The sequence below is a fragment of the Phasianus colchicus genome, chromosome 22 (genome assembly GCF_987193195.1).
Source record: "Phasianus colchicus chromosome 22, bPhaCol1.hap1.1, whole genome shotgun sequence".
Lineage (NCBI taxonomy): Eukaryota > Metazoa > Chordata > Aves > Galliformes > Phasianidae > Phasianus > Phasianus colchicus.
This window is the reverse complement of record NC_143457.1, coordinates 5,522,331-5,543,398: the sequence shown is the minus strand read 5'-3', so window position 1 is coordinate 5,543,398 and position 21,068 is coordinate 5,522,331. Positions and strand designations below refer to the sequence as shown.

Here is a 21,068-nt window from a genome sequence, read left to right as displayed (position 1 = left end):
TTAGCTGTGTGCTAGGGAGTCTGCAGCTAATAGTTCTCTTTTCCTTGCAGATGAAATCGTGGCTCTGAAGCGACTGAAGATGGAGAAGGAAAAGGAAGGCTTCCCCATCACTTCTCTCAGAGAAATAAATACTATTCTGAAAGCACAACACCTGAATATCGTCACTGTCAGAGTAAGACCAGCAACCTTTCATTTCCAAAGATTTTTGTTCTTGAAATGTTGCCTCTTGGCTTTTAAAATGTCTTGTAAAAACATTAGCATTCCTAGCAGAGCTTGTTAGTATACCACCCATAAAATAAATAGGCGGTGTTTGTCTCTACAAAATTGGATGTTTTGCAAAAATAAGCTGTGTTTTGATCACTTGTTTTTGTGTTTTAGGAAATCGTTGTAGGTAGTAATATGGATAAAATCTATATTGTTATGAACTACGTAGAACATGATCTCAAGAGTCTGATGGAAACAATGAAGCAACCATTTCTACCAGGTACTGTTTGCCACAGTCTCCTCTACTTGTCTAAAATGGAAAACTGACCTAGAAAGACCCCATTCCCTTTGGGCTGTACTGACATCAGCAGACTAGCTTGGATGATGACGTGTATTGCCTTGGAATGTCCTCTGAGTGTTCTTTGGAATAGAGACTACTGCTTTCTCACTGTCCAATTTGATTCTACTGATAGGGGTTAAGAGAGGAAGGTCAGCTGGCAGTGCTGGTACGTACAGTGATGATAGGCTGATGAATCCAGCTGGCATGCTCAGGATGAAAGTGAGGTTCAGATGTGAAATGGAGAGGGGAGTTTTCCCTGTGAGCACTGCGTTTTATTTTTGGCCAGTTCCTATGTTGAGAAGCATTAATTTCTGAGCGTTATTTGGGTGCATTCCAGCTATCCAGATTCATTTTACTATACTGGCAGCTCTTTGGATCTGTTTTTTTTTTTTTGTGACACATTTTTACACTGTACTCTTTAGTGTGTTTTTAACTTGACATCTCATTCTTCCCCCCCCCAACTCCATCCTTGTTCTCTAATTAGAAAAAACAACAGCTGAAGACAAATTTCTTATTTTAAAAGTATTTGGCTTTTTTAAATCACTTCAGGTGAAGTGAAAACCTTGATGATTCAGTTACTACGAGGAGTCAAGCATCTTCATGACAACTGGATACTTCACCGGGACTTGAAAACTTCCAACCTGCTGCTCAGTCATTCAGGCATTTTAAAGGTAAGAACTCTATGAAATACAACACACTTATGAGAAATTTAGTGTTGCAGAGTTACACTGCATGATAGTGATATTAAGAGCTGGGCAGAATGTTCTGCGTTAACCTGTAAGTGTATGAAGTGTAGTTCCTAAAACATACGGTTGTAAAGCAGTGAACTTTGAACTTTGTAATAGATAGAGACTGCCTTGCCACAGCTATTAAGATTTATACTAGAATGTGACTAATAAGCATGGTATGTGAGTGCTGAATTCCTTATGGCACAATTGGAAGTCAGAGCGGTGTTCTTTTCCTACTGATGCATGACAGTGCCATTAACCTTGTCTGTATCAACATCTGTGTGGCTGTTTTTTGAATGCCAGAGGCCATGCAGTAGCCAGAATGGCCAGTATGTACTGGTGCTGTCCATTGGTATGGTCAGTGCTGATAACGTTACTGATAACTCATTTTCATCCAGGTTGGAGATTTTGGATTGGCCCGAGAATATGGATCTCCACTGAAGCCTTACACACCAGTGGTGGTGACACTTTGGTACAGGGCTCCGGAGTTGTTGCTTGGAGCCAAGGTATGCCTCTCTTTATTCTTCTGGGAGCTAAAGGATTGACTTTTCAGACTAACCTCATCTTATAATTCATGAACAGGGTATAAGTGTGCTTGATTCTTTATCCTACTGATTTAGGAGTGGAAATTCTGAAACTTCAATTTTATTTTTCCCAATAACAAAGCTAAAAAGGTTTCGTCTTCCTTAGAGGATGGATGGGCGGGTGACAGGCTGAGCTGTTCTCCTTCAGATTGCTGCTGGACTTCTCGAGGATTGGTGGGAACTGTCACTGTCATTAAGCAGCTAGATTTCTTTGTTGTGGTCTAAAATTTCTGACAAAAAGAGCAGAACAAAGGACTGTGAACGTTCTGGCAAAGTTCCCTTCTGGTTACCTGTTCTGTTACTGAAATCACTGGGGCTCTGGAGTGCTCCATTGCCAAGAACCACACAAAAAAACCCCAAAACATTGCACTATCACTAAAATACCTTATTAAATTATTTCACTGGTTTTATGAGGTATATTCTTTCTTTGCAGGAATATTCAACAGCGATAGACATGTGGTCAGTAGGGTGTATCTTTGGAGAACTCTTAACTCAGAAGCCACTGTTTCCAGGGAAGTCAGAAATTGATCAGATTAACAAAGTTTTTAAGGTAACATTTATAAAACCTTTCCATTCTAACTGGCTGGTTTTAGAGGCAGTTAAATTAGAGCAGTAAGAAAATAGAAATGCTTGTTACTCTTTGATAGAGATTCAGCCTTAATAAAAGGCTCACTACTTTGATTTTCTGTTTTACAGTATCAGTGATAGGCTAAAATAATGTTTTGTATTTCATCTGTTTTCTATGGATTTTTATCTATTCCTGTAGCTAAATAATGAATAAGCAGAAGGGCTACACTCTAGAATGAGTTTATTAATTATTATTATTTTAATCTATAGGATCTGGGTACTCCAAGTGAAAAAATCTGGCCTGGTTACAATGAGCTGCCAGCAGTAAAGAAGATGACATTCACAGAATATCCCTATAACAATCTACGCAAGAGATTTGGAGCACTCCTCTCTGATCAGGGCTTTGATCTCATGAACAAGTAAGTGCTAGCTTCTGCAGTCCTTGGGAAGTTTTGTTATTTGTTACACTTGTAAAAAATGAGTTATTTCTGAAGATTTTATATCTTTTAGGCTAACGTTTTTCTTCTTTCTACCAGTCGTCTCTCTTATCTTCCCTCTAATTCATTGTCTGCCTAAATTCTTTTCAGCTTTTTGACGTACTACCCAGCCAGAAGAATTACTGCTGAAGATGGTTTGAAGCATGAGTATTTCCGTGAGACTCCCCTTCCTATTGACCCCTCCATGTTTCCTACATGGCCAGCCAAAAGTGAACAACAAAGGGTGAAACGTGGCACCAGCCCCCGCCCACCCGAGGGAGGCCTTGGGTACAGTCAGTTGGTGAGCATCACTGACTTCCACTGTCCTAAAACAAAACAAAACCTGCTCCTTTTCCAGTGTTTAGAAAAGAATCTGTGAAATACAAGGCTGGTGTTCTTTCAGTGTGTGGAAATTGGACTGCCAGTTTTGAAGAAAAAGCTGGCCGAAAAACAGCTCCTTATAAGTAGGACATGGTACAATCTTAAGTGCCTTAATTATTATCAGCTCTTTATTAACAGTTCCATGTCTCAGCATAGGTGAAATGACACTGCACAGCCGTTGTGCCTACTGTAATACCAACAGAAAGAGCATGAATAACAGTCTGCATTGAACTTAGCTACGATGCCACTAACTCAAGTATTTACTTACCATCTCCTACAGCTCCTTCAGGTTTTGTTTTGTTCTTTGTTTCTGTTTTTTTAAATTAGTGTTAGGCCTCATTTTTGTGTTGCAGAGGTGAATGTATGTGCATAGACACTGATAAATGAACTGTGTATGTTTTCCACAGGGCGATGATGATCTGAAAGACACCGGTTTTCATCTGACCACCACGAACCAAGGAGCATCTGCTGCTGGACCTGGATTCAGCCTCAAGTTTTAAATTCAGTGAGAAGAGGGAAAAAAAGAGAACCGTTCACGTGAGTGGATTTCTGAGTGCCCCAGTTCTGTTCTTCACATCAGGGAAACTAGATGGTTTTCACCGGGGTAAAGTCAGATGTCATCCCAGATTCAAAGACTTTTGCTGGGTGTGGAGCATAACTGCTGCATTCCATTAAAGGACTGGAATTAACAGGAAAAGCCAAGGATCGTTATAAAATTTGATAAAGGAAAACTTGAAGTACAATCCTTGATCCCTTTTTTTCCTTTTTTTTTTTTTTTTTTTTGTTCTTGTTGTTTTCTCCTTGTAAATTTGTAGAATTAAAATACGTTTTTAATTGTTTAACAGCGTGAAGGATGTCATTTCCTCACATGCAGCAAACGTGGATGTTGGTGGCACTAAGTCTTCTAGAGTGGAAACGTGAGGATTTTTTTTTTTTAATTTCTCTTTTCTCCCCCAGTCTGTGCTGATATTGTTGTAGTTACTGTCAGTCCAGCAAAAGAACTTTTCTTTTTTTTTTTTTTTTAAAGTAAGTTCTTTGTATCAGAGTGTAGTTGCTTGGTCAAGAAATCATAATGTTTAAGCTGTTTCTCTCCTGTTGTGTACCTTGGAGAGAGCTAAGCTGGGTTGGGCTCAACACTCACTGATGTTTTTGAGTGCACTACTGGTTTGATGTGTTGTATAAATGTATTTACAATGGCACTGGAGCAAAAAGTGTACTATATTGTTTTATAATTCAAAAAAAAAAATATTGAAGCTTTATTTTCTAGAGAACCTTCTTTTAAAAATGTCATTTTTCCATAAAAATAACATTTCATTTTACTGGTTGTATATTGCCATATTCCAGTCTTTCCTCATAAGTGTCTTCTGAGTTTCTAATTTATAATGCTGTCGTCTTTTTCTGGGACAGGAAGATTTGGAAAATACTGGGGTGTTCATGCAGTCAGAACTGGGCACCAGTCCCATTAATAGGCATACATGATAAGCATTCCAGTACATTGTAAGAGACTTGTTTGGGTGGTGCTGGTTTTGTTTTTACTGAGTGAAGGCCTTGGTCCTGCTCTTTGGAACTACTAGAATTGTAAATTTTCAAAGCTGTTTTTTTTTGTGCGTGTTAATGAAGTACTATTTTCTCATTAGGCCTGGTTGTCTTGTACTGATGGAGAAACAGTTTTTTTGCTAGTTTACTAACTGTAGTACAGATGGTTTTAGCAAAGTTTGGGTAGGGGTGAAGAGCAGAAGCTTATTTATTTGTGCTGAAGTATGTGAGAAGTGAAAGTGGACAAAAAAGCTGAAATACTAAATGATGGATATTTACTGGAACAGGTGCATTATAGCCTGTTGGAAAGCATTTGTTCCAACATGGGCTAACAAATCTGGACTTCTGACTCTGATAGGATTATTTGCTTTTAATCAAACAATAAGTTATGCAAAGGCAAGAAAAGTGAAAACATTTTCAGGACTGTTTCACCAGGAACAGCAATATAGAATTCAATTACTTTGAAATTGTGTCATCTTAAGTAACTGATTTCAACCATGGAAAATCTGCAAAGATAAATCTTTAAAAAAAAAAACATGGAGGTTCCAGTGCATAAGTGTGCGGTAATCACAGCCTTGTTGTAGCTTAGGTATTTATTTTGTTGTTGGCTTACTGCAATTTTTATTTTTATAAAATCAAAGTGTATTCCAAGAGAAAGTGAGTTTTGTTGCTTACCTTGAGGGTATCACCATATCTGTCAGGTGTTTCCATACTAATTTTCAGCAAATGGAAGCTGTCATGCAGTGGTCCTGGGCAGGAGATGGAGAGAGCTTAATTTTTTTGGTTGGCTTCTTTACAGAAGTTCCTTGAAGATGTTGTTGGGTTAGCCTTGAAATTGCAGCCAGAAGAGATGTGCACAGCAGAGTGCTGGGCCATGCCATTTGTGTCAGTGGAACACTGGTGCATTGCAGAGCTGTCTCATGGCCTGGTGTCTTAAAGTGCGACTTTTTTCCTTGGTTTCTTTTTCCCCTGGCCTTGAGGTCAGCTCAGTTTTGGAAGATGACTTCTCATAGGACATTCATGTGGCAAAGCAGGTCCTTAGCTGTAACTCCAGCATGGACACTGCCTGCCAGAAGCACAGGGCAGATGGAGGTAAACAGGATTTGTAGAAATTGTACAAAAGTCAGTAATCATAACTGATATGTTTACAAAACTGTTAAGTTGTGAAATGAAGGACTTTGGATCTGCCCTAGGATTAAACATCCTTGCAGCTGAGGTGTTGACATCCCCTTGTGATAGCTGTTGAGGGCTATGCTGATCAGCTCATTGTTCTTATTTTGTTTCTTCAGATCCCAAAGACAGAGCTGTTTTAAGATGCTTGGATCCATGTGGTGTTGCACTGCTCTGTTAAATGGAGATGTGCTGAGTTCATGCTAGATATCTGCCAGTAAAATTACTGTTATTGCAATTGTACCAAACTGTTCTTATTAGTTTCTTACTTTTCCATTGTGCTTTTGCTGTCCTGGTACAGAGCTCTTCCTAGAATGCTGACCTATTCTGCAATACATGAGATGCTTAAGGTAGGAAGAAACGTGTTTGAAGAGATTAAGACAGCAACTAAAAATGGACGAACCTAAGCAGAGAATGATGTAGGCTGCCTTAATACTGGATAAGGATCTTTCTATCAGGTACTCATTAAATACAATGACTGTCAGGGTTTGAGTGCACTGGGCTTTGCCTAGAAAACAAATGCTGTTTCTCTTTTGGATGTGGTACATCCACCTCACCTGTTAGTGACTGGGTGTGATGATGGAAGTGATCTTACCTCTGTTGAAGGGGTCAAGAAGCTTATTGACCAGACACCAAAAGGATGAGTTATGAGGAGCTGCAGATGGAAGTAGATAGTATGCTGGGCTAAGATTACACAAATAATAAATACACACCACAGGAAAGTAGTTGGGGGTAGAAGGGAGATACTCTGTGCATGGCTGAACTGAGTATGTCAAAGTGTGAAATGGAGTAATTTGGGTTTGTTGTGACCCTATATCTTCCTTCTGCCCACTAAAAGAAAAAGTAATTTTTTTTTAACGTTCTTATAGACCTACATGTCGTGATATAAAAAAGATAAAAAACCACTTACAGCGCATTTACTGGTCATTCTCTTTCCACAATACCTCTGATTCCATTGCAACATAGCTGAGCCATCAGTCTGTTCATCCATTTGTTTGCTGAAGGGTTATGTTCTCGTTTTTCAGCAGTCCACTGATCCAGGTTAACTGCAAAATCTTACACTTGATTTTTTTTTTTAATTTCTTTTTTAATTTTCTGTACAACACATGCTTGATGAATTCTTTACCTTTAAAACTAATTTGGAAAAGTTCTTTTATCCAGTAACAAAGTCCCAGAGTCTCTCTTGCTCAAGGTATTGAAGCAGCTGATTTAGGAGTTCATTTGCACTACTGGAGTTTAAATACAAAATGCTTAAGACAGATTGTGAATTTGAAATAGAGAAGTTCTCATGCCAGAGCCCTTGTTAATGTCTCAGTCTGATCCTCCAGGAATAAGTGGTCAAGATTCTTTCTTTTTTCTTTACTATACAAGTGTAAGTTCCTTCATTAATTGCATTTGCAATGATGCTCATGTGATCCTCATTTAAGGATAAGTAACCTGGATATGAGTATTCCAGAAGCTCCTTATCTTTATACCAGCTGTCATAAGAAAAATAATAGAAATTAAACTAAAATATTCAGTACATGCAGCATGTGTATTGTCCTTCTCTTTGCTGTTAAGCTGTGCTTGAGGTAGGCACGCTGCAGCATGGATGGACTTGCACAGTAAAATTTAACCTCATTTTCGTTGATTTCACATAGATGGTGGCAGTTATAACATGGTGTACTATCCTGAATCTTACTGAAAACAAATAAGAATTTGATTCCTGAGTCTAAACTAACCCCTGGACTTGGACATATTTCTCTCAAGTTTAAATACATCTAGAAGTAACATGCTCATCATTAAGAATTAACTATGAATTGAATGAATAAAGTTAAAACAGTAGTTTTTTTGCAGCATACAGCCCAAGGACCTTGACACGGAGGTAAGAATTATCCTTATGCTATGTATGCGTATTAGATTTTATCTTTTTTCTGCTGGGCTTACATCTGATAGATCTGCTTCTGAAATAAATGCTTCTCAGTGCTATCAACAGTATTTGCACATTCCCTTCCCACAGTTAGTCTGCCATCCCTCCTTCTACTCAAGAGTGCCAAATCAAAGACAGCCACATGTTCCAAAAGCTGAACTGCACTCGTATGTACTTTGTTTTGCCATACTTCCTTATTCTTTCTCCTTTGAGGTATTTATGCTGCAGAGTGTTCTAAAAGACTGGAATAAATGACAGAGCACTTACTAAACTTTGCCTTTTTTATGGATGATCTTCTGTCCACAGCGGAAGGTGACATTCCTGCCTTCAGAAACAGTCTTGGTTTTTGTCCTTGGAGGTGGCAGAGTAGGAGGAACTGTTGGAAATGGGAATTCTATCCACCAGAAAAAGAAAGTGCAATAGTTAGCATATCTCATTATCAAGCTTGAGTCATCCCAAAACACTTTCACAGAATTATGTTATAATCTAAGTAATCTTAAGGCTATTTATTAAAAAATGACTCTAATTGAACAGTTCTGGAATGCACATTTAACACTGTTATATTTGTATACGAACACACTTCATGTGCATAGAGGAATAGAAGTTCAGTTTATGAACAGTCTCCTGCAATACATGTATTTGTAGCTACTTGCCTGCATTTTTGTAGAAATACCTCTATTCTGGAAAGGGAAGTACTAATTATATGGTGCATCTTTGTCAGGACAGCAGGCATTTATCTGAAGCTGAATTCCACAGCTGTAGTAATCTGAGGTGATAATGCATCACTCCCTTACTTGAATTCATAAAACTGAGAGACTAGGCAAGGTGTTTAACATACTTTATCCCTCCTTTTCTGCGAAGCAGCTCAAGTCCATCTGTGCCTGAGATTTCATTTGGCTAGTTCTTGTCCCATCCCTGCATCAGGTGCTGTACTGCCAGGCCTTTGATTTGGCTGAGATGTATAGGAAGATACCTGTACTACACTTCTCCTTAGAACTGGGTGCAGCCAGTCATTTGATCAGCCAGCCTCTGATCTCTAGTGTAGAGTTAAGATCCTGCCTATCCCTGCAGCAAAGGCTGCTTAGCTTTACCTCCTCCCTTTTGCAAGACCCACCAACATCCCAGAAGAAAAGTTGGGTACCGTAGCAGAAGTCACAGGTGAATGGACAGTGCTTTTTCATCAACTTCTCACGTTTCTCACAGAAACCTTTTCGGGCCCACAGTGGGCACATAAACAATCTGTCCTTGCATCCTGAAACAGAAGGAGACAGTCTTCGGAGAAACAAACTGACATTTCACCCAGATCAGATTGTTCAACATAAATGGTAGTGCAGAGACGAGAAGGAACCTAAGACTGGGAGTGTAATAGGATGCAATTACTAGGAGAATGGGGAGCTAGATACTGTGCTACTTCCATGCAGGAGCACCTTTATATCCTGCATAAAAAAAAAGTAAGATTCCTCCTGATTCTGGTCGCTGGCTTCAAGCTCTCATCTCACCAAATGCTGAGTACCTAACAAAGAGCACCACGGGATTGGCACTTCAGGCAAATGTTCCTTATCAAGAGGAGCCCAGAGCACAGCCCTCATTTCCTTACCGTAAAGTCTGTGAATTCCCCAGACTTCATCTTGAGAGATGGTCTTTTTCCCAGTCAAAGTAGCATTGATGTGCATGAGAGCATTTGGGTTTTGGGAGTGCATGAGTCCTAAGGCATGTCCTATTTCGTGAGCTGCTACGTGTACCAGATCTGTAAGCCAAACACCTGGAAGAAAAATGGAAAAAAGCTAACTGCAGTGAAGTATACATTTGCTAATCCCAGTGTAAAGCCAGAAGAATTTTAGCACTTGGAAGGTGTGGTCTTATCAAAGGTTGCCAGTTTTAACTTCCCTGTAGCTGTTTGGGTGTAAACAGTCAAGAAATTATTTATCCATGCTTCTAATTCCAAACAACAGCTCTTGCCAGACTAAGAAGACTGCTCCAAAAGACCAGAGATTGAAATATGGAGCAAATTCCCCAGCCACTCTGGGCAGCTTTCTGCTGCTTTGTTCCCACAGCCCTGAGCTGTGACTGGAAACGACAGGGAGTGAGATTGCTAGCTAGAATGCTCCAGTCTGAAAAAGCCTCTGATTGACTTCTGCTTACAGGGTTGAACTGACATTTCTCAGCAGTACCCTGAAGCCTGCTTCCAGCAGAGATGGGTTTTAACTGAAGGATGACTCACAAGAGAAGCTATTGCTGACACCTACCCTGATACCTTGCATAACTGTAGGCCATAGGAGTAGTGCGCAATTCCTGCGTTAAATCCAGCTGCTTATGGGAAGAAAGCATCTAAAGGGGGTGGCTTGCATACGTGCTTAATTTCTCAGTACATTAAATAGGAATCCTTGGTGGATTTTTTTTTGGCTCCTACAGACTTCTGCTGAACCTCACTGACGTGACTTGGAAGAACAGTACTTTCATTCTACTTTGTTTCCAAATTTCTTTAAGCCAATTGCTGAGCTAGTTCGGCTTTGGGAAGAGAAGCAGTCATTATTAGCAATAGTCAGCCTCACACTCCCCTGCCTTTTGAAGGTAGATTTTTTGACGGTATTGCTGTTTTATAGAGATGGCTGAACTGTATGCAAATCAACTGCATAACTATGTCCACGTGAAAGAATGGAGTTACGCTGCCATGAAAAAAGAACCAGAGGTAGAACTGGCACGTGGGACTAAGATGTAAATCCTGCTGGCATTATTACTGTTTCCCCTGAGATGTGTCTTACCTTTCTTCCAGCTGAACCGAGTATTTCCTAATATCCAGTACTCGTGGTCATCAAAGTGGATTTCCCCATTGGGTGGGAAGAAGGCATGGGCAAGTTCCCCTGTTGTTCCATCAAAGCAGTGGTGAATGAGAGACTCCAGACAGTCTGTGTGATTGATAGAGTAGAAGCCTGCAAAAAATGGAAGCAGATTTAGTCTATCTGGCAGGACAGACATCTGTAAACTTGTGGTTTACTAACACATCTCTTGCTGTATCCCACATGTTTTCCAAGTTACACACACAACAGGAAAAATCAATGCAATGCAATTGTATGGAACAGGGGCTGTGATGCAAACTGGAGTCAACTCTGCAGGGACCTCAGATTTAGAGCTGTCTTCAATGCACACAAACTGATCTACTATGCAGAAAGAAACACTGAGCACTTTTTGCAACATCACAAGGAAACTTTGGGGTGCTTTTTGAGTGCAGTTGGACCCTGAGATGATAACCTCAGAACATAATCATTGGACAGTGAGATGATAACCCCAGAATGCAATCACTCAATTTTAAACACAAATAAATGGAGAGCCACAGGATTGCAGCTGCTTGCTGTCCTTCTGCTAGCATCACAACAGCTTCACAGCACACACTGCGGCCACTGGAATGGGGCCACCTGGAGCTCACAAGTGGCCGCAGGACAGGCCCCTGACGGCACATCATGTGCTTGAAAGTAGCAGACTGAGGAGCAAATTGCGAAACAATGGAAAATCTGCTCGTTATTTCAGTATTGTGGCCATCTGCACAAGAAATAATTATTGCACACAGGCCATAAATCCCAGGAAGAATTTACATCTGGATTTGAGACTGAGCAGATAAGACCTCAGCACTAACATATTTCTAGGCTTGAGAAAGTCAGGAGGTAACTACTGTACAGTGATGGGGGAGAGCAAAAGGAAGAGGAGGAGAAAAGACAGTTCTTGAGCCACACAGCAGAAGGGAGCCAGCTAGCACATACAGCAGTCCTGCAGAGCAGCAGGCCGTGCAGCCTCACCTATTTTCAGATCACTGGGTACGTGGCGTGGCACTTCTCTGAAGCTGAATGGTGAAACTTCACTCCACATTCGGAACGCGGCTGCTAGTCCCTTGCGTGTGTCCCTGGCATTTATGAGGTTTCTTGGGAAGGACAGGATTCTGTAATAACACAGAATAAGATGAGGGAAATGCTGTCCCTGCCCCAGACATCATTTGATGCTCTCTAGGCTTTATTAGACTATCAGTCACGGTAAAATGGTTTTAGGAGCTATCCAGTCACTGACAAAAGGATTGGCAATATCACGGTTGCTATCCATGCCCACAGCAAAACAAAAGAAGTCAATGCAAGTCCATACTTGTAGGTCAGGTTGAAGTGGTCCCATTTCAAGTGGCCAGGTGTGATCGTGTATCGCTTTCTCCGTGCTGGAGGCCGAGGTGGAAAGGCTGGGCTGTGCAAAGCAGAGGCACTCACTTCACGGAGACCAGGTGATGTGGTATCTTCCTTGAAAGAAAAAGAAAAGGTTGAAAAAGGTGGGGGAGAGTGCAGGACTGAAGAGTGTAGCAGTCAAACCAACCAATATGGGGCATTTGGAGGCTGGGAAGTGCAACCAGTACTCCCTCAGAGATGTCCAGGACAGAAGACTTTGCAAAGCATGCCTGCTCTGAGCATGCTGAACAAAATCGAGACGGAGCATTGAAGACAGCTCTAGAAGAAGGGCAGCACTGTGAGGAGTTCCTGTGCGATTCCTGAGTGCTGGATCAGAGATCAGCCCGTGGGTTCCCTGTAGCTGTTGCATAACTCCAGCATTGGGCACTGCTGCCACTTTGCTCCTCCTGGGGTGCAGCAGAGGCAGAGCAGAAATGAGGCCTCGGCAGCTTCTGGCCACAGTGAGAGCTGCAGCTCTTCCTGAAAAGCTCTCATTTCCTTTTCACTTTGCTATTGCTCTCCAGCTTAACCACAGAAGAAATGAAATACTGAATAAATGCGTCAAACAGGCAACTCTTTGTGCTGAGAGCACTTTATAGAGCTGGACTGTGAATCTGAAATGCCTTCAAAGTAAACTGGAGCTCTGGAAACCCTGGAGTGTGTTTAAAGCCATCACATTTGGTGACATGCCTGACTCAAACTATACCAGCCTGTTAGTCCTGAGTAGCAGAGGTAAAAGAACGGGACCCAGTAAGGATCTCTGGAAGTTTACCTGTTGTGCTTCCCCCTTTCAGCAATAAAACACTGACCATCTCTGGCTCATCTTTGCTCCAGAGGCACCATGGCAAGCACAAAGCAGGATGTACAGTGGCAGTGTTACAAAAGCAACACCAGTCTGAGTTTGCTCAGCCTCACAGCACATTCTACAGAAGGCAAGTTGTCTTCATTTCACACATGGAACAGCTGAAGCTTTGAGAGGCAAAATAGCATATCCCTGGCCTATGGCAAACCAATGGCAAGGAGAAGCAGCAACAGCTGCCAGGTGCTGCTCAAAGTGCTCCACGACTGCAGTCCTGACTGGTAGAGGGCTGAGGGACTGTATCCCAACAGGAGACTCCAACAGGAAACCAGTCTCCTCTGCTCACGTCTGAGCTGTGCAATTGCAACAGCACCAACACACACAGGCAGATACAGTCAGCATTCCTCTTCTGAATTATTCACCGTGTGCAATCAGGCCTCCATTAATTTATTTCATTGACTTGTAATAAATGTAATTTTTTCTCTCTCTGATGCATTTCCCCTTCAAAACTAAACAGAAACGTAACTTTGTGACTTAGAACCAACTTAATAAGAGCCCTGAATATGTGACACAAGTGAGGGATGCTACTTGCCAGGATCACCGTAAACACAAACGGCAGGAAGGGATGAAAGCATTAAAAAGAATATTTTCCTTTTACAAAATTGAAAGCTAAAATGAAGATAAAGTGAACATTAAGATCAGCTTCTGAGCATCCCAGTTCCACCTGAATTCCAGTCTGTCCCAGTATACCTTAACGAATAGACCTCAAAGAACAGCTACAGTCATCTGACAGTTTCTGTAAGTCCAGCATTAACTCTCAGTTTAGATCTTACACCACGAGCCCAGCATATGGACTTCCTAGGAATCTCAGCTGCCACAGAAAGCAGAATCTCTGCATGCCACATCACACAAGCTGGGAAAGCAGAGGTACTCAGGATAGCTGTAGCTCTGATGGAGCTTGGTTGCCTGCAAGCTGTGTGCACATCCAATTCTACTTAGATGCATTAGTACCTCTTAGGATCCCTTGCAAAAACAGACTCAAATATACATAAACGTATCTGGTTGCCTTGACAGTTACTTACATATTGATTAGATTGCTTCCTGAATTTACCACTCTTCTAAAAGGAACACATGCACACATATTTGATATCCCCACTCCCCTCCCAAGCTGTCCTGAGAATCAGATCCTTTCCCTACCTGACTTTCCTGAACTGCAGCTCCAGCTGGATCTCCTGCAATAGCCAGCAAAGCCACCACGGGGAATATGCATAGGAATCCCACAATGGTTCTATAGCCATTGCTCTTTTTATTGTCCTCTGAGAGAAAGCTCTTCTTTCTGTCAGCAGAAAGTTGTTCTATTTGATCCATGTTGTTCTTTAACACTTTCTAGAGGAGATGAGACAGACACTCAGACATTCCCTTCGCAGAATGCATTGGTAATCGTTTTGCTCACAGATGCATCTGGAGCATTTCTGAGGAGTCCTGCAATCACTGCCAAAGCTGTGCAGAATCACTGGTTTCAAAAAGCTCTCTCTCACAAAAAAAAAAAAAAAGGGGGGGAGGAAGAAAAAAAAAAAGAAAGCAGACTTTACATTAAGCTGCTTTCCAATGTGCCAAAGATTCTCTCGGCCTCTGCCAAACCGTATCAGATTACTGCAGCTGAAAGTTGGGCTGGCAGAGGAAAAGCAGCAAAGTGAAACAAGCTGGGATGGCCATGAACTCTCCTCTTTAACTGACTGTATAATCAACAGAGGACAAATCTGCAGTTGTCAGCTTTATGTAATGAAAAAATTGGGGGAGGGGGACAGAGAAAGGAATCCAGAAGCCAGCATCACGCCCGTGGAATGCCTGATCAGGGATGCTTCATGGTAGAGGAGCTGTCATTTGTCAGAGGCTGTCCTCAGCAGCAGAATGAAAAATGAGATGCTGTGCAAGAGCAGGCATGCTTTCTGCAGTCAGGAAATTTTGGTCAGGGAGTTTACAAACTCAGATAAAAGCAACCATCAACTCCCTCATCCATGGAACTTGGCAGTTGACTCCTGCAAATTCCTTATGTACTTGGGAGCTACCTAACAAGGGTTTATGACGCCGAGACAGACAAATGTTTCAGAATCACACTGATCTGGGGGACCTCAGCTACAGCACCCCAGACAGACCCTTGCAGAAGCGTGCAGTGAGTGCCTCTGCCTTCCATAAGGTTAGCAAGAGTCAGTGCTGTTTGAAAAAGATCTCACCTTATGCTCTATTACATATGCCCTCTCCTCTCACCAGAGTGTCTGAGTATTTTGCCTCACATCTGCCTTGAAGTGAGGGGAGATTATTATTATAATACTGCTATTATTATATACTGCATCTTATGAGTTAAGACCATAGCATACTGTAGGAAAGATGACTTCCCTGAGTTCAAGCACGGAATCTTGCAGAGCTGGAATGTGAAGCCAGGTCTCTCAAGCACCCAGTTAGTGCCTTACTGCTTCTGAACACAACTGGGACACCTGGGGATTAAAACCCAGACTGAAATCTCACACAACCACGAGGTACCCTGAGGGACCGAAGAATTTCCTTTGTCTCACTGTAAAGGAAGCAGAATTTTTTGTAAGGTCTATGTCTCAGTTCAGATGTCCCCCTAAAGTTAGGAGCTAGAACTTTAATAGAAGTACATTCTTGAAAGTCTCGTTTCTGAAGCCTCTTTCAGATGTTTCCTAGGAGCCACTGCTGCTCCATGCAAAGGGCAGTCCAAACTGAAGCTTTACCTTTGGCTCTTCCAATAGCTGAAAATATTCCCTGTGATTTATCAGGCAGCCTGACCCCTGAAATGACTGCTTTTATTCAAGAGCGGAAAAGCACCGTTGTGACTTCAGAGTTCTCCTGAATTTTGCTAGTCCCAGGTCCTCAAATGTGGATATTTGGTTTGGACTACGAGCAAGAACTGTCAGCCTGACTATATTTGGTCAGAAAAAACATTCCTGGCTTTATTTTCTGCACAGTGTCTAAATGCAGTGGAACACATTACAGTTTGAGGAAATCCATATGGTGTAATGGGGAACAAGAGAGGAAGGCAAGGGGCAGAACTGGCTTTGGTTTATCTTCATGCTGTCAGAAGCAGTGAGAAGGACCCAGACATCATTTTTAGAGAGCTGGGATTTTCTATGCAGTCAGGGATGACTTGAGATCTCTGCATGCAATAAATGTCACACGAAAAAGTTATTTCTAAATGGCTGTCAGAAGGGAACAAATGTTGCACAAAACCCTCAGCAGTCAGCTAGAGACCCTGGGGAACATAAAGGAGCAGATAATTTGCACAACACACCACACTTCCCTTGTTAAGGCACCGCAGTCTCAGTTTACTCTTTTCAATCTTAATTGCTGTGATTGTTCCAATGCTGAATAATATGCACTAACTGCTCCCACCAGCTTCCCCCATCCTAAACAGAGAGCTTCAACACAGCTCAGGGTGGGGAAGACAGAAAGAAGGACCTTATCATGTCTGGTGACTTGGACTGAGAGCTGCAGTGTTTCATCTCCAGGGCACAGGTCCAAACCCAGGCCACAGGCAGGGGAGGGGGAATGCACACAGCTGAATGTGATTTACCACATATTGGCTCCTTGGTGGCCCATGTGAAAAGAATTAGCAAATCCTCATATAGCTCTTATTTGAAAAAGAACTTAAATATTTATCCCTTCATCTCACAACTCGGAAAAAGAAATTCCTGCATGGTTCCTGTGGGAATGGCAGTTAGAAGTTGTACTTTTTCAGTAGGTCACACGCTAGAAAGGGCTGTATCTGCTGGACCAGGAAGCAATGCTCCCCAGGGAGGAGGAGAATGAGAATGCCCTTTCAGTCCCCAGATATTCACCTTCTTTCTATCGCGCAGCCCCTTGCAATCAGCTGATATTCCTAGAAAAATCCATGGTCTGCTGAATAGCAAAAGAGCTGAAAACAAGGGCTTGCTCCAGCTGGCAAAGGAAATGGAATAGTTTGCTCAAGTGTCAATCTGAAGCTGCAGCTCACAGAAGTGCCTCTGCTGGCCTGACCCCGTGTTACCAAAGAGATGTGGTCTTGACCCCAGTTAGGAGCTCAGCATCCCAGGCCTGGCCAGGTAGTGAATAGAACTTCAAGATGGAAACAAAGGAGAATTTTTTCTTGATGTACAGATAATAGCATGTGTCCGTAAAGGAATAAGAATTACTTCCCTGGCTTGTGGGGGTATTGCTGTTGTTGCCCTTTGATAGGCTATGTTCATCAGTTGTAATCCATTTGTGGATGAACCCATCTTCCTCAAAACATGGGAACAGAACAGACTAGTGGGAAGAAAATCAAAGGAGTGATGGATTATTTTCATGACTGCCTTTAGACAAGCTCTCTCCACTCCCACAGTCTCATGCTGTCTGTAAAATGTGGAGTTTTGGCCACGCTTCCAAAGGATGTGCTTTAGAAACTCTGTAAGAGATACTTCTGCACTGCAATATAAAAGCAGTACAGGGAAGGGAACAGAGGAAAAAGCTCTAGATATACTATGAAAACTTGGACTCAGGGTGAAAATGACACTCAAAGATTGAAAAGCATATTGGAAAAGTAAATTAAAAACAAACAGCCTTGAGAAAACCAATCAGCTACAAATCCACAGAACTGAGTTTGGTTTTGACATTAGTAGGAGGAAAGAGCATCTGTACCAGAAAAAAACCAAACAAATAGCAATGTTATTTCATGGATAAAGGGAAGACTTTGCAAAGGGAGAGCTAACAAACACTGAAAACCAAAGAGGTAACCTTGCTCTACTGCAAGGAATTTTCCTTATCTCGACAGACCTGAGAATCCAGTCTTCCAGGCACAGATGCAGTGCTTCACATTCTGCTGCAGAAACTAACGATGTTTCCAGGGAAGGAACCTTTTGACCATGCCGTGAGTTTTCCATTCTGTGAAGCTCCCTGGGAGGGGTGTGGAATTCCTTACTCAGTGCAGAGTACCTCCATGGCATTCTAACGCCCACCCCAGCTGGAGCAAGGAGCCTCCGAGGGATAACAGTGTGCTCTTTTCTGCAGCAATTGCAAACCACATTGTTCTGCTTGACAGGATAACCTAAGGGCAGTTCATCTCAGAGATGGCGAGGACACATCTATCTTTCTTTAACTGCAAAAATAAGGTGATATTAAAACACTTTATGAAATGGGAAGAGTCCCCTAGCACTGGCTGCACTAAGACTTTGCTCCAGTTTTAGCCAAGCCACCCAGTTGCACTGAATAAATCTTTTGTCTGCTCAGATGGAAGCTATCCCCAGTGGCTGTTTGTATTAACTCAGAACACACCAAACCCACGCATAAGGAAATGTTGCAAATACAGTTCTACTTGCTTGTATCACGGCAGAGATGATAAATGGGGTAGAACCTCCAGATTACAGAAGGCCTAAGGATGGGTAGAGGGCTTATGCTCCCTCCGAGCTCGTGTCCTTACTTTGCCCAGAATAATGGCAGGTTTACAAAATCAATTTTCCATGAAAGTCCAACTGCATGAAAAGCCTGCTCATGAGACCAGCTGCCAACTCAAATACCAGTCTCCCAGCTGGATTAGCACACTACCTGCCAGGAAAAAATTAAGTGGCAGCATGCATAAAAAACTAAGAAAGTAAAAGTGGTCAAATTTGTTACGAAGTGTTTCCTGAGGCTTTGCTAAAACGGAATAAACAGGGAGAGAAGCACATCAACTCCTTTGTATTCTAAAGGAAGCAAATAAATTCCTCAATAATAGGAGACTGACCGAGAAAGAGCATCTTCATTTAGAGGCTAACCAGAGCAAAAAAAATAAACTGTGTCCATTTGAAAATGATGGCCAAGACTGCATGAGCCAGTAGACGTTTTCTATAGAGGGTCCATACTAAGAGTCCAAGTCAAAGCAAAAAGATATCCTGCAGTCTGACGTAGCACTGCAATGGAAAACCTTGGGAATCAGTTCATTACGCCTTGCTCTGAGACAGTCACAAATACTGGATTATAGCATACAGTTTTCCCCTACTGCCCAAAGTGAGAGAACATTTTGTAAATTTGGTAAAGCAATTTCCACAGCCAGAGCTCTCAGAACTGGTCAGCAAATGCTGCAATGGATTCAAATAATCCTAGGAATACTGTTACCAGTTTCAGTGTCATGAGAAGCATTCACATCAACCTTAAATACTGCAGAAAAATTGCAACCAGAAGAGCCCATTTAATGGAAAGAAAAAACATCTCCTGCTTTTGTAGGTCAGTTGAGAAATGCGAGCTGACATTTCAGTTAGGAGGATTACATAAAGCCCATTAGTTTTAGCATTAACCTGTCTCAGCTGCTGCCCCGTGTTTAAAGTTTTATACCAGAAAGAAGCAAAATCTTTCCCTTTCAAAACCAGCACTGCTGCAAGGTACAGAGCTGCGTTTTGGGAGGTGGCACAAGACCCACAGAAAACATGGAGCTCCACATCTAATTTCCCAAAGACCTTTCAGTCTTATTTGTGAGAGGCCAATTAGTAAGAAACATCACACACAATTATTTGCCATCCATGCTGAATAGCTAATAGCTCTATTTGCCTTTTACTTTTTAAAGGAGCATTTACTGTGCCATCTCCACACCTCTCTCCAACCCACTGCTGTCCTGAGACCAGTAACAACACAACTGGTGGTAAGAGGCTAAAAGGCAGCAATGCCTTCTCCCATCTTGTCCCTTTCCCTCTTCTGTCATAATCTCAGTCTACATGGCTCCTCTTTTGCCTACTACACATCTCTCTTCTCGTGCCTCAGATTTAAGCCTGTACTGAAGCAGAAGAACTATTCTGCAAACGAGGATTATGGTACAGATTACACAAGTTAGCAATAAATCCAGTAACCATTTCTCCCAGCTTGGCACTCAGCTGGCCACACATCACTTTGATCCTGGCCCTACGCACAGCCAAGCTTACAAGGAAAGACAAAGCAGCAGAACCCTCTCCTTCCCCCCAGAACCTCAGCCTCCCAGAGCTGAACCTGCCATGGGGACACAGCCTGCCAAAACACATACCTGGCACATGCAGGCACCCATTTGCCTTCTGCTTCTCTCTTGCTGCAGCAAATCCACTGCCTATCTTGTTTCTTCTCTGTTGCAGTGCAGCAATTCCCTTCTTCTCACTAGGAAGATGAAAGGGTCAAAATGTTGCTCAACTTCTGCTCCTCGGGCACCAAAAGCAATCACAGCAGAAATAGGAAAGTGAGAGAATATAATCCTAACCTCAAAGCTATGTTTACAAACAATTTCTGTATTCTTTCAGCAGGCATAGCGTGCTTTGCAAAACTCTAATTTAGCAATACAGAGACTCAAAAAGCAACTCAATTTACTGCAACAGCTGTGCAACTTAGAAGTAGGAATCTGCAGTCTTCCTCCAGAGCTGTGCCAGAGGAGGCTCAGACTGCACACATTAGGAAAAGCTTTGTTACCCTGAGCGTGATCAAACACGGGAACCATTCTAAGATATTTTTCTTTTAATGGGAATAAACACTTCATCAGATTCCCAAAGAAGTAACAAAAAAAAGTCCCAAGGAAGTGCTCCCTGCTGCTTTTTCCTGAATAACCTGATGTATTGAAGCATAATAGATGAGAATAACACAATAAACATTGGACAGTGTCCACCTCCATGCCCTCCTCCTGAAGTGCCAGAACACACACACACATCTAACATACATGATAAAGCATCAGTTGGTTTCACCTTCAGTAAATCACATCTGGATGGGGAGTAGAGGCTTATAAAAGAACTGTATTTCAGAAAATACTTGGCACGTGGTGTGCAATACACATTCTGGAAAATTATTCATCTGTAGCAAACAGTGGCAAAGCTCTTATGTTACAGTGATGGTTCAGTCTCATAATTGTAGCAAACAGCCTTTGCACCCTCCTCTTTCCTTGGTACCCCATCACAACACAGCAAAAACTTCGGCTTTTGTTTAATCTTGAGGAAGTTACTCCAACATCAACTTCCAGGAGCCGCTGTAACTCTGATTTTTACCAAAACTTCAAAGCTGACTGTGAAATTCAGCTTCAGCTTATCTGGGTGTTAAACACAGCCCAACTTAGGGCTAAACCCAATCCATTTTCGTAGCTCTATGTCAGAAACACCATGAATGACAACATCTTATAAATGAGTATTTGGAGAAAGAGCATGTATAAGAACCAGAGACAAT

General features: G+C 42.0%; 2 protein-coding genes across 11 annotated transcripts in view; one reads left to right on the top strand and one right to left on the bottom strand.

Annotated features, from left to right (window-relative positions):
- Positions 1 to 21,068, top strand: part of CDK11B (cyclin dependent kinase 11B) — a 42,722-nt gene that overhangs the window by 8,534 nt on the left and 13,120 nt on the right. For 6 of the 8 annotated variants that reach the window (XM_090123158.1, XM_090123157.1, XM_090123156.1 and 3 more), the window contains 8 exons: positions 51 to 172; positions 379 to 484; positions 1,094 to 1,215; positions 1,671 to 1,778; positions 2,290 to 2,406; positions 2,694 to 2,842; positions 3,011 to 3,200; positions 3,688 to 6,281. In XM_090123158.1, the coding sequence (XP_089979284.1) occupies positions 51 to 172; positions 379 to 484; positions 1,094 to 1,215; positions 1,671 to 1,778; positions 2,290 to 2,406; positions 2,694 to 2,842; positions 3,011 to 3,200; positions 3,688 to 3,780 (1,007 nt within the window). In that variant the 3' untranslated portion in view covers positions 3,781 to 6,281. The other 2 variants (XR_016459430.1, XM_031613452.2) reach the window with 2 other exon arrangements.
- Positions 7,290 to 20,983, bottom strand: MMP23B (matrix metallopeptidase 23B). 3 transcript variants are annotated; one of them, XM_090123168.1, is made up of 8 exons: positions 19,915 to 20,983; positions 12,024 to 12,169; positions 11,687 to 11,826; positions 10,658 to 10,825; positions 9,493 to 9,657; positions 9,037 to 9,147; positions 8,163 to 8,289; positions 7,290 to 7,464 (listed from the first exon to the last, which is right to left on the bottom strand). In XM_090123168.1, the coding sequence occupies exons 1-8, from the start codon at positions 19,933 to 19,935 to the stop codon at positions 7,290 to 7,292; spliced, it is 1,053 nt and encodes a 350-aa protein (XP_089979294.1). In that variant the 5' UTR covers positions 19,936 to 20,983. The 3 variants fall into 3 exon arrangements, with proteins under 3 accessions (XP_089979294.1, XP_031469323.1, XP_089979293.1); XM_031613463.2 differs by lacking the exon at positions 19,915 to 20,983 and adding an exon at positions 14,091 to 14,410; XM_090123167.1 differs by lacking the exon at positions 19,915 to 20,983 and adding an exon at positions 14,091 to 14,410 and having other exon boundaries at positions 12,024 to 12,165.